The following is a 13,450-nucleotide window of genomic DNA, read 5'->3' on the forward strand; positions in this document are numbered from 1 at the left end:
TCCTACTGTATTTGATAAATGGATTTGATGTTTTACTGACCCAGAAGTGGAGGGTATATCAGATGCATTCTGAATTCAAAAGTTTTCAGGTGTAATGCAGAAAGTTCAGTTCTTCTAAATAGCCATTTTAATTATTTTAAGTCTTAGCAACATTCCGGTATCTAGACATTTGTTCTGATTTTAATGATACTTTTTTTTTTATTCTTTCAGGTTTAAAAGTATATTATATAAACAGGAGAAGGAAATAACAATGGCAAAAATTTGATTTCCTGTAAAATTTGTTTCCTTCAAAAAATTGTTAGTGAATTTAGTGTTTGAAAAAGGTTCTGTATTAACCTCCCTGGAGACTGAAGTTTTGTTAGTCATAAAACGAGTACAGGGACTAATAGTTCTTGTGGGAATGGAGGAAGAGCTCTTATGGCATGCTCTGAGATTTCACAATCCTGCATTGCATTTTGAGGATCCATACTGGTTTACATTTTAAAGGGGCAGATCAGCAGGGCTCAGCAGCGAGGTTACTTGCTCCTGATGCCAGAGAACAGAAGGACCAGATTACCTGGCTGCTTCAAGATGAACTTCCTCTGATTCTAAAAGAGGAAATTATGTTGCCAGGCCTCCCCATTTCCAAGGAGACAAGGGTGTGAGAAGAAAGAGGAATGTTAAAGAAAGCATGTTGTGACTCCTCTGTCTCCAGGAGAAATTTTTTTGGGGAGGTTGGGGGTTGGGGAACTTAATCAACCTTTCCCAACATTTTAAAAGTTTTGGATTTGATTCATGGGATGGGTGGAGGTTTTGCAGGTGTTTTTATTGGAACTGAAGTAGTTGTTTTACTCCCTATATATTATACAGTGTCTTTTATATCTGTGGTAATCTGCAGCTAGTATGAATGGGATAACTTTAGGGTTTCCCAGGTTTTTTTCTGATAATCATTATAAGAGGGGCCACTGAGGCCTGTTGCAGAAAAGCCACAGAGAAATCCTCCTGCTTGCGCCAGAATACGAGTACCCTGGGGGGAAATGGGGAATTTCAGTCACCTCCCGAAGATAAAACTCACAAGCTGTAGCAGGGGCAGACTGTTTGGGTCTCTCCCTGCAATGCAGTGGGTAAGAGTAGCAGGAGTTTGTTTGGGGAAGGGAGATTGCTAGGAGAGACTGAGCACTGGTTCTGGTGAAGAACCACAAGAACACATAAAAAGCTTCAGGAAAGCATTCAAACTTTTGGATTTTCTGACTTACAAACACGTTAGATGTGTGCTCGCCACTAATAATATATAATCGGATGTATATGTATTTAATGTTCTATAACGACTGTCATTGCTAAAATTATTTGGTAATTTATACTGTTAAATATAAGTAGAAATGTTTCCTATCTAAGGTGACAGGAACTAAAATTGCTTTTTGAAATTAAAAACTATACCTGAAAGTATATTTAGATCCATAGCATTTGAAACCATTTAAATATATTTATTAAAATAGAATAAGACCTGCAGCAAAAGACCTGTTTGTGGGAAAACTTGACTTGCCATGGACACTGTCTGTCAAAATAGATATTTAAATTTGGGCTTATGCTTGGCATAATTGTAGAACTCAGGGTCTGTGGTTTAAGGGACTATAAAGTTTTAATTTAAAACATCATGCCATTCTGGATATATTGACATCAGCATTTTTTAATGAAATTGTAAGTGATTTAGAAATATTAATAACTAGAAAATTACCAGAGAGTTTTGCTATATCATTATTTTTAAAAAGTAAAGAGCTAAATCCTGATGAAGGATTAAATGTCAGTAAGAGGCACACAAGATTTAGCAGGCCTCATAACCCACCTGTGCATCAGCCTGGCTGACTCTTAGGGCAGTTAGGCTTGTGTGTAAGAGAGAGGGAAGGAATTTGCACCCAGTCCATAAAAGGACATAGAATTGCTGAAACTGCTTGGGAGATAAGGGGATTAATGCAAATCAGCTCCTGCTGCCATTCCTGACCAACCACTCTCTCATAGATCTTCCCCTTTTTCGCCATATTGTGCCTGGATAGGGTTGCAGCAGCTTTAGGGGGAAGACATAATTTGGACCCTATTTCACTTTATTTAGCACGTTTGCAGGTGGCCTCACATACAGACAAGTAAGAGATTGAGGAGCCAAAGCCCTGTTGTTTCTTTGCAGGAGACCGTCTCCTGCTCGATAGCCTACTCAGTCTGCTGGCTGAACTCCCCTCTCCTGGGAAGTCATGTTGGCGCTAACTCACCTGAGGTAATCCTTCATGGCAATTTGGGGGAAGAGAGGGACATCACGCATTCAATGGGCAGAGTTGGGTGGTGACTTTTAAGTGCTAGTTGACAGCCACAGGGAAGGTCCCCTCAGGGTACGTTGAGCAGCTGGAAAGTCCAACAGTGCTGCAAAGGTGCTAAACGCTCTGTGATGCTGAAATGATTTTTGGGTCAGGATTTGGCCTTAAATCTTCATGTTCTGGGGTTAAAAATTAATTTACAGCTTTGCTGTCTTGAATTAGAATCCAAGAAGCAATGCTATGAATGTGAAGAAACAGCTGTGTTCAGTTAACTTATGACCTTAAGCATGTACCCAAATTTAAGTTTCTGTCACTTAGGTGCAAACTATTCATTTATGCTCTCAAAGTAAATGTTGAATTTCCAGTCCTGTACACTGACCAAGTCACAGACATGAAGTGATAGTTGCATATGCTTAGGGATCATTAATAGGTGTAAAATAAACAGTAGATCCTGTCGTAAAATAAACAGTAGACCCTGGCATTTTGTTAAATATAGAACTACAGAGAGGCTCAGTATTATCACTGTTTACTGTAACAGATAACCTAAATTTCAGCATAGCAGAGATGTTCTTTGTCTTAAGATATAAATTAAAATAATTGTTTGTGTACTTATTGGCTGAGTTTGTGAGGCCTTACAGCTTAACTCGATGGCATTTCTGTGTTTGGATGTAATACAATAATATTTGAACGCCACGTCCAATCAATTCCAATGAGCAGAACCCTATTGATTTGAGGGAAAACTGGAAAACCAGAAGGGGAGAAGTGGGGAACACACAGAGCCCTGGCCATCTGTTTAGCACAGCCACAGCTTCAAGCACCTCTGCAATTGTCTGTAAATCAAAGAACTGGTTAATGATACCAATTAATACTTTCCAGCATAACAATACCCCTATTTCATCTCTGCCCATTCTCCTAATGGGAGAGGGGGGATGGGGAAACCTGGCATGGAGGATGGGGGGAATTGGGGCATACACACAGCCCCTGCATGAGGAGAGAATGGGGGACCCTGGTAAGAGATGGAATGGGGGAATAAGAGGAAGAGAGGTATGGGGGCGAAAGGAGGGAAGGAGGCAATAAGAAGTATGAGAGGAAAGGAGAGTACACAGAATCCCTGGCAGGGGGAGATTCAGGAGCCCTAGTATGGAGGGAAAGGGGGGGCATGGGGGAAGAGGGAAATGGCGTGCACCCAGAGTCCCCTGGTATGGAGGCACAGAGCCCAGGTATGAGGTAGGGGAACAGGGGGAGTGTTGCAGGGGAGTCCCTGACATAGAGTGGGGATGGGACGGTGGCACAGAGAGAGATTGTTGGGAGGAATGAAGGAATTTAAAGAGCCCCGGATTGTACACTGAGGTTGGCCTATAAAATCTAAAAGGTTTGCCACTCCCTAGAATTTATTATTTAAATGCACATCCATATTTTATATAGAAAAGTTAGTTAAAAGAACAAAACATTCACACCAGAAAATACCAGAGTTGAAGTTGTCTGCACAATCTTAAAACTTGGCCCCCTTTTGCATACATTTTACCATCCATCTTTTAATTACATAATTGCAAATTATTTCTCCTTTGCTCCCAAGCTTCATTAAGTGTGTGGGCTGGAGGATGTTGAATGATTCAGGGTTGTGTAGTGAATGCACTCAGGTAGATTGTGTAGATACACACACACTCAAAGATCCTAGTCCACATACACACAGAAAATGGAATTTCACTCTATTTACATATTTATGTTAAACAGTTCAATTAGTATGCTGGGAGACCTGTGAACAAAAACAGTGTGCGTGAACTAAATACTGTACATTTTCTTATGAGGTGGTCAAACCAAAGAAGATTTTTACCAGACCATCATAATGCATATATGCAACTTAATTCCCTACCAGACCAAACTCCTGAGGGTGTTTTTAATGGCAAATCTTTGCAATTTTCACTCTGTCTATCCTATACAAAATGGCTCAATCAGTTTTGGTCAGAGTAAAAATAAAATTCACTCTCAGGCTAAGAACAAATATGGAGGATTTTTTCCCTGAAAGATAAAAATATGGCAACGTTTTATCAGTATCTAGAAAGAACCCTCTAGAATGGATACACTGACAGCCTTAACTCTAGATGTTACTTTTGGTCCTCTTAAAACATTCTGCAGTATAAAATACCTAATTAGCCTCATAAAATGGTCATGGAAATGTGGTAACCCAGACAAAAATCTACTTGTCTGACCTTCCCCATAACTAGGGTCCCTTCTGGCTTCAAAATTATATATCTATAATCAGAGGTGATGCTAGTCCATTGGTGGCCCTAAGCAGGAATATTTTTGGGGCCCCACCCCACACACAATCAAAAACTGTCCATAAATTACATAACACATTTTTTGGTGATTTTCAAGACCCACCCACACCTTGTAACACTGAAACAAACACAAAAAAATAAGGACCTTTCCTCCTTCTCGTGTTGCATTATGTAATTTATGGAGTGCCCCCAAAAGAGTAGATCCTTGGGCTACACCTCATTTAATTCTCTTCCTTAGATGTTCTCTATGGCAAGTTGCTGAAGAAGTCCCCAATGTAAGAAACCACTGGGCTTCAGGAACACATCAAATGTAATTCCCATGAGCTTGGCACTGTATTTGACAACTGGGCTGGACAGAATTACAGTCCCAGCCCTTGGAAAAAATGGCAGTCCCAGACAGTCACAGAATGCCTACAGAAGATAATAGCAGGATATGTTGTCATTTAGAGTCGGAAGTAGTGAAAAAGCGTCATTTCACAGCCCAGGAAAATATGAGATTTCCATAGGCTAGTAGGTGTGCAGGCAATATTTTCTTGATATGGTTTGTTTAAATAAAAAAGCTAATACTTTCTCTTTAAAATTTAATTTTTGGCAGCTCTCCTCACACCAGTGCTTCAAACTTTATTTTTTTACAAAAATACTTCTACAATGAATCTTTCCCCATCCTCTGCGTAGAATGTTAGCTATATCACTGATACAGTATGTTTCCTAATACAGGAAACACATGCAACTCAGAAATCAAATACCTTGGTCACTGTTAACCAATTAGTACTAACTAACCGTTAATGAACAATGGTATATGACTTATCACACATTTCTGTTGGTCTTGGATCTGGTCTAAAATGCTGATTTTTTTTTTAATGAAAACTTTGGTTAGTGAAAATTAAACTAATTTGTATTGTAAATTAATGTATTTGTCCAAATTAATAAATTTGGATATTGCTTTATTGTCTAAAAATTTTATTTAAATTTTTCACAAATGCTTTGGCAATCACCTTTAAATGTCCTCAAGAAGGGCCTTGATCCTTGACTGGGGCCAGAGCACTACTGTAATGCAAATAATAAACTATGCCTCTAATAGTCTTACTCTACATGTATAGTTGACAGTTGCCCATTAGGATATTCTTTAGTCTCTATTTTGCCAATTTGTACAAAACATTGTATTGGTATGGTATCTAGGCCCCACTACTGCAAGCACTTTCACACATGCTTAACTTTATGCATGGGACTGCTCCATGCTGAAGTTAATTGTATGCATAGCTGCTTGGTTGATTGGGGCCATTTATTATTTTTTCTTTCCATTAGTTGAACCAGTATCTCCTTTCTGTATGTCAGCTTTCATTTGACTTTCAAAATTTTCTAGCTAACCTCTTTTCAAACCTGCATTTTACCCTTCCAGGGAGGCAATGTGGATAGGGCACTGGACTTGAGAGTCAGGAGACCTAGGTTCTGTTTTCAGTTCTGCCACTGACCTACTGTACACTTCAGTTTCCCCTCCGTAAAATGAAGTCAGTGGTACCTACCTTCTTTTGTACAATGCTCTGACATCTGCAGATGAAAAATGTTGTATTAAAAAAGTTGCAGATTTGTTGTATAACAAGGCAAATATAATCCCTCTCTTCATTCTTGAAAACAGCTAAACCATTTGTATTCAGCTGTTCTTCTTTTTAAAAAATCACTCTCATTCTTAGAACAAACCTGCTAAATGTCAGCCAGGAAGGTAAAAAACAGAAAGTGACCCATTAGAATGGAAACACTTTTGCAGCCTTAAATAGTGTTGCTGTATGCACCACTAATAATTAAATAACAATAACCTAGTACCATATGAGCACTACTTACTACTGTATTTAAGACAGTAAAGACCAATATTTATGAATGTAAGAACCTACTCTAGAGTAAGAAGAATAGACTTGCAAAAAGTTAACAGTTTTTAAAAAGCATGCCCGTATATGATTTATTAACAATGTGCTTCTTTGAACATCTCTAGTACAGCAATGTTACATAGCAAAAGGTTGAAATTTGGTGGGAAGATAATCTCCAGGTTGTAAATGTGCCTTTGGTAATGAGATAGAAACTGGGTGTGAATGTTGAAGTTATATGGCTTTGTAAAATATACTTTGTGCGTACACCCTGGATTTGTAATGTGACCTTTTATTGGCCTGCCATCATTCTATGGATTCAGTGCATGTATAAATAGCTAGGAAAGTTCAGAGACAGTGCTGGGAAGGTGTGTGGGGAAGACTTCTGCCTCCTGCTATACAATAAGTGTGGGTGTAAATGTCTTTTTCCATACAGGGTAGAAAGGTGTGTATGGAATGAGGCAAGGGCTTTTTCCTCTGACGACTGGTCATATTGAGCAATACAGAGCATTCCACTGACATCTAGCAAATAGTTGAATATAGTGAAAGAAATTCTTCATTTTTCTATTTTAAAAACATATGAATTTCCATATGTGAAAGCTGAATTACAAGAATGTTAAGATAAAAAGGCACTTAGAAGTCAGGAAATGGCAATGTTAAGGTGGATGCAGAAACATGTACGTAGACAGCAGTCCTTGCCCCAAAGAGCTTAAATAAAGACACGATGCAGCAAGTGAATGTAACAAGAAATAGAAGGATGAAGGAAGAATAATAAGATCTTGTGGTCCAATAGTTTTGCAATCTGCACAACTTTTTGGCTCTGAATCAATTAATGTGTCAAACCCATAGCCTATGCTCTCCCTTAACATTCCTGCTCCCAGAAAGTGTCCGTTTGTTGCCTGCCTGTTATTTGCTTGGTTGGTTTTCACCCCTGTATACAGTAGACTATTCCCAATTTCCAGTCTACTTAGTATCATTAGTTCCTTTTTTTTAAATATAAGTCATCCCCACAACTCCTGCAGCTGATGGGTCCCCTCCTCTTTGGGCACTTATCCTAACTGGGACTGGAAGGACACCATGCACCAATGGTTTTCCCACTCTGTTGCTGTCCAGAGGGGCTAGGTTGGGTCCCTGCATCTGTCAGGTGCAAGATGGTAGAAATTCTATTGATCGTATATGAAGTGTATGCTCTGATGTCCCTGTGGTCTAGGTTTGTGACAATGTCACCAGGGTCTTAAGCATTCAGTTATTCCCCTTTCCAATATCTCCTGCATCCAAAAGTCAGTCTCACCACCCTACAAACAGCACAGAGTGTCTGGAACTGATGATTCATTGGGGCACCTGGGCTTTTCCCCTTCCTCCAGTGCTACTGTTGTTGGGGTGGGTGAGGTGTGCTGCTGGGGTCATGTGCCCCCAAAGTCCTAGCTCCATAAAGGGACAAACAGGGATCAACTTGCCCCTAGTGGCAGTGAGTGCTGCTGCTGCATCCAGGAGCCACCTTAAAATGGCCATTCCTGCTGTAAATTCTGTGGAGAGCTTCAGCCCATGTGGTGCTCCTGAGAGGAAGGGAAGGAACTGCTGGGGCATTGTACCCAAAAAGCTCCACAAGGGGGTGCAAAGGGAGGAGCAGAAGTGGGTCTGGCTAGCACCTTGGTGCACTGCTGGTAGTGGCTCTTGCTTTCTCCTTCCTGAAGGATTCATCATCTTCCACTGGACAATTTTAATTAGATTAGATCATCCACTCTGCCTTTTTCCTAATTGTGGGTTCATTTGTGTTGCATCTTATTGTGGATTTTTTAATTAATTTTCAAGTTCCTTGTAACTTTTATTTTACAAAGACAAAATCTTCAATAAGCTGTGCCCTTTTCCTGCTTTCTTTCCTAAGTCACGAGCTTTATTTTAAACTGCCATAAAATAAGTTGTTAAAAATAAATCTGTTTGATTTTTAAAACACTTTAACAGCAAATATCAATGGTCATACATCCTACTGAAATAATGCAGGTAGTTTTTTAATATATGTTTTGTTTTTGTTTTTTGCGTTTTGAACATACTTCAGCCTTCCAATTTTGACAACCTACTTTGGGCTTTTTAAAGAGCAAAATTCCATTATCAAAAAACTTGTTAAAAGGCATGAGCAGACATTCCACCTCTGTTCTGATTATGGTGCTTAGAACTTTCCACCTGTTGTCTGCACATTAAGCTAACTCCCACCTAAGTGTCTGCCTTTTATTGCTGTTTGACTAGAGGTGGGATTTTTATAGAGCAGATGCTATGACAAAAGCAGATGTTTAAAAATACATTGACGGCCATGGAATTGGTATAGTTTCAAAATACTTTTGTAATCATTCACCTCAGGACAAAAGTGTAAAGTCTGCTGCTCACATGTTTGGAGTATTATTACTGGTTTTGAACTTTATGTAGGATAAATGTATCGTAATTAAGGATTATAAGAGTTTAAAATGATGGAGAATGTGAATTAATAGTTATAATCTTTGATTTCTATCAAAATAGTTAATGTCTACTGCTTTGTAGTACCCCACATTTGTAACAAATAGAAGTTGCTGTTAGTTTTTTTTTTTTTAATTCTGCCTCCTTAATATTTCTAAATTTTGCTTACAGTGTTTGCCAGTTCTGAGCCCGTGCCAGGATTCCACGGGGACACCCTGCAGTTAGCTTTCATCGACCTCAGACAAGTAAGACATTAGTTGTTTTTTTATCTTATTAATTTCCCCCTTTTGATTAGTGCCAAATTTGTTACACTTCAATGATCTCTCATGTTTTTAGACTTCAGTGCAACCACTGTTGAAAAACAGCAATTATTTTAAGTGGTATTAGTGGGACTCTTCCCTATGAGTTAGTATTAAACTGTTTCCCCAGCGTGATGTTAGGGGGCACTGTGCTACCAGAGGTGCCATCTTGTGGATAAAATGTTAAATTGAGGTCCTCACAACTTGTTAAGATCCCATGTCACTTTTTATGCAAGAGTATACATGTCGGTGTGCTGGCCTGATTCCATTTCAGGCAATTACCTTCTGCCTACTGAATTACATCCTGCATTTTCAATTTGACATAGTATTGTTCCCTACTGCCTGTCCTAAATTGTTATGTAGAATTGTTTTACCCTGATAAACTGCTGCCACATTCCTAGTGATGACTGATTTCTAATGCTATGTCCATTTTAATTTTAAATGTCTTCAATGATGGGCTCCAAACTCCTCCCTTGGGAAGACTGTTCCACAGATCTCACATAAGGAAAAATTTCCAGACTGAATCTTATTTATCTTTGTTTCATCCCCTTACTTCTATTTCCTGTTCTCGTTAGATTCTTATGCTATGTCCATCATTAACAATTCATCTTCCTCAGGTTTTTTTACTTGACATCTTTTTTTTAAAAAGGATTTATCATATTTTTTGTTTTGTTTTGTTTCACAAATATAGTAAAAGTGTTACCTGAACTGTGAAATGAATAGTTAACCAAATAAAGATGGGATTGACTTAAGCGCTACAAGGCCTTTGACAACATTATTCAGCAATGTTGCCACTTGACAAAAGTCATCTAGAAAAAAGGGGTAATCTAAGAAGGGTTCCATGCCAGATTATCTGTTTATTCACAATGTTTGCACTTCTGCATAGCTTTCTCATGGCAATCCAAATCTTCTCAAAAAATTAAAATCCTGTTGTAAAATTATTTTGCAGATAGTCTTCCCCTCTCTCATGCTAATGAGCAAAAAACTGGGGGTGAGGGGGAGCAGCTTTTTCAGTGATAAAATTAAAAGGTATAGGGTCAGATTCTAAGATCACTTACACAGGTTCAATGATACCTTTGTAATCAGTGAAGTTACAATGGTGTAAATCTGGAATAAGTGAGCAGAGGATCCAGGCCCATAGCCTGTGTTAAAGCTATACAATGGAAGTGTGATGTCTGTGGATAAGAGAAGTGAAAGAAGAATTTCAGAAACTGCAATTCGATGTGTGGAAGTATAGTTCTCCTTTTGGTATTCTACATCAGAGGTCCTGGGTTGACAAGTAGACGTTATCCTTTGGATTTTTATATCCTCCTGTATTACTAGCGTTATAGGTGATTAAATGCCTTCCACTTTGTACTACAGTAAATAGTTTAGTTGAAGGGAAGAGAGGTTTAAAGATTGATTTCATTGTGGCACATCTTCTTTGCAACTTTCATTATCCTAAATGCTATAAATCCTTGAAGAGCCTACATTTCTTTCAGGGAAAAAGTAATTTCCAGCAGTGCAGGAGCATGGGGCGAGTATGTGTGCATTTACTATAGGAAATAAATAATATTTTTGTATGTTTAAGTACCAGTTGTTGAATATGCTAGATAAATATTTACTGTACTGCTTATACATGATTATTTAAATTGTGCTTGGATTAGCAACGTGTGTCTAGAATTCTTTTTATGCTGTATAATACTTCACAGAGTGTCTTTTTCACATACTGGGAATCTACTAAATTTCAGATATTTTATAAACTGCAAAAATTTAGGCAATTAGCTTGTTACTGAGCGTCTAGCTATAGAATAGCTATAGAGTATTTTGTTTATTTTTTCTTTTATATTTCTTGTGTGTCTCATGAGAAACTCATAGGGATGCAAGTATTCATAAAGAGCGACAGTTACCTTTTAGTAAGGATTTAACACTGTTTTCCCTCTCTTCCTTTTTTGTCATCCATTTCTCTCTTAATAGGGTAGATGACAGTTCTTTTCAAGAAAACTTAGAAAGGCAACATAGCCTTTTTCAGAAACTTCTTATGAAAGGTCATGCTTCTGTTTTTTAGTTTGAATTTGATACTTCTTCATGAATTGTGGGATATGAAAGATAAGGAAGTAGGTCCACTGGTCAGGTTTTACCTGCCCACCCTGACTGTGCCCTGAGGTCAAACTCCTGATATTTGCTGTTCAGTACAGAGGAGTTGATGACAGGTAGGGGCTGATACAAGGGGGAAAGCTTGAACCATATCAAAGCTAAAAGGCAGGAGAATTGGGACTCAGTGAGAGACTGTAGCTAAAAGATGGATCAGCAGGATTGCCCTCTTTATAAAAAGTAGCTGACCTGTGATGGAAAAGACTTTATCATCCTGCCAATCACATGCTTGCTAATGGAAGCCAGTTATTTCAACAACAGTTTACTCCCTCTGTGTCGTATCAGGACAATGTATAAGATTAACAAGGATAGGGCAATGTAGTATTGGAACACTCTGCCACAAGAAATAAACCTAATTTATAAGGAACCAGCTTTGGAAGAACCAGGAGGATAACTAAGCTTTCATAGTTACTATGGGGTGCAAGGAGCAGACTGGGCAGGTAGCTGTTTCTAAAGAGCACACTGAAAGTGCTTTCCTCTTAGCAGCTCCTGATCCGCTATCTCTCCCTGCCAGTAATAGCTCTGAACAGTCAGGTCCCAGTCCTCACATTGCAAGCCCAGTTCCCCCACATCCTCTCCACAGCTCTAGGAGAAAAGCTATCAAGAAGAGCTGCACCTAGCAGCAGCAGCTTTCTGCAATCAGGTCCCATTCCTCTTCCTGATTGAGGTGCTCTCATTGTCTTACCATGACCTCATACACCCCCACCAAAAAAATAACAACTTTGTTCCGTAAGGACCATGTTTTTTCCACTAGCACACTTACAGAAACTCGATTCTGCTTAGATTCTCGTACCATTTCTATCACAATGGTATCTGTGCAACTTCCAGCAGTGCATTAAGTGACTAGCGTGTGTTGAACATGGTTCTGTCATTTTCCCTTTCTGCCTTCCTCTCTCAAGGGGAAAAGTTTTGTGTGTGGATTTTCTTCCAATTTTTATTTTATTTTTACTTTTTTATGCTGTGCCTTGTGTGTTTATTAGTGAAGGTATGGCAATAAAACATGCCCTGAACTTGGAATGGTAAGTGATGAGGTTTGTAGTGGTTCTTAGGGGTAATCTACACTTGGATTTTTAATTTTTTTATTTAATACCATTGCAAAATATTTGTATAGTCATTCTTTTAAGAAAAGAAGGCAGAGGACGTGATGTAAAAAAAAAGTGGGTAGTGGGAATGGAGCAGGAAGGAAATGCTGACTATGGGTTGCATACTCTTCTTCTTGCTAAAAGAAAGTATGAAAATATCTACATTGATTGGTGTTATTTATATAGCTACTAATGTGTGCTTAGCATTTTACAAAACCAAAAAGAGAGAGTCTCTGCCCAAAGGAGCTTATGTACTAAGACTGGACATTACGCTACAATGATAACAGCTAAGGGAAGGACAGGGGTAAGTGAAAGTAAGTGTTATGTGAAGATCATGGAATTGTTTATCTTTGTAGGCAACTTGTTGGCTAAAGACAAGGAATCACCCCTACATTGAGTGGGGGCCCAAATCAAACAAGGAGATCAGTAAAAGTCAGCAAGAGCCAATGGGATGATCAACATGGAGGCTGAAGTCCCAAGGGTGGAGGACTGGAAGGAGAGGAGAAAAAAGGAAACCAACATTGCTGAATGAGGATGTAGGAGACTTATATAGAACAGCAGCACTGATGCCAAACGCAGATGAGCTGGATGATATGTAATTTGAAGAAAGAAAGGGAGTGGCAGAAATGAAGGGAAACAGGTGGAAAGGGCAAGAATAGGAAATAATTATTATTAAACCTTTCTCCTTTGCCTGTTAGGTGGGACTTTTCAGGCTCAACCTGCAGCATGTCTGGTTATTCAGAGAAACCTATCACTCCTGTGAAGCCCTACCGCAGGCTGTCACGTAAAACGGATTTGTGTTTGTCTGGCTTTCAGGGAAAGGGGCTCAGAATCTCTGCCCTTCCCTCTCTCCATAGGCTGGTTTCACTGAAGTATAAGGAGCACTTCAGGCAGTCCCTGCCCAGAACAGAGGCACATGAGGGCTCCATTCCCCACACAGCTGCACCACCTTTTGATTATAGGGAGGCAGGTGAAAAATCTCTTCCCACATTCAAAAAGACTCTGGCTTGACTACATGGGACATTACTTCGCAGTAAGCCCGGGTATGAATCTACAGCTCACTAGCTT

The 13,450-nt window shown here is 39.1% G+C and overlaps 1 protein-coding gene across 2 annotated transcripts in view; it reads left to right on the forward strand.

Annotated features, from left to right (window-relative positions):
• Positions 1-13,450, forward strand: part of EXOC6 (exocyst complex component 6) — a 185,393-nt gene that overhangs the window by 143,288 nt on the left and 28,655 nt on the right. For both annotated transcript variants that reach the window (XM_024192625.3, XM_026650928.2), the window contains one exon: positions 9,040-9,113. In XM_024192625.3, coding sequence (XP_024048393.1) covers positions 9,040-9,113 — 74 coding nt within the window. The remainder of the gene's footprint in view (positions 1-9,039; positions 9,114-13,450) is intronic.

This window comes from Terrapene carolina, unplaced genomic scaffold (genome assembly GCF_002925995.2).
Source record: "Terrapene carolina triunguis isolate 2854851 unplaced genomic scaffold, T_m_triunguis-2.0 Scaffold95, whole genome shotgun sequence".
Classification (NCBI taxonomy): Eukaryota; Metazoa; Chordata; order Testudines; family Emydidae; genus Terrapene; species Terrapene triunguis.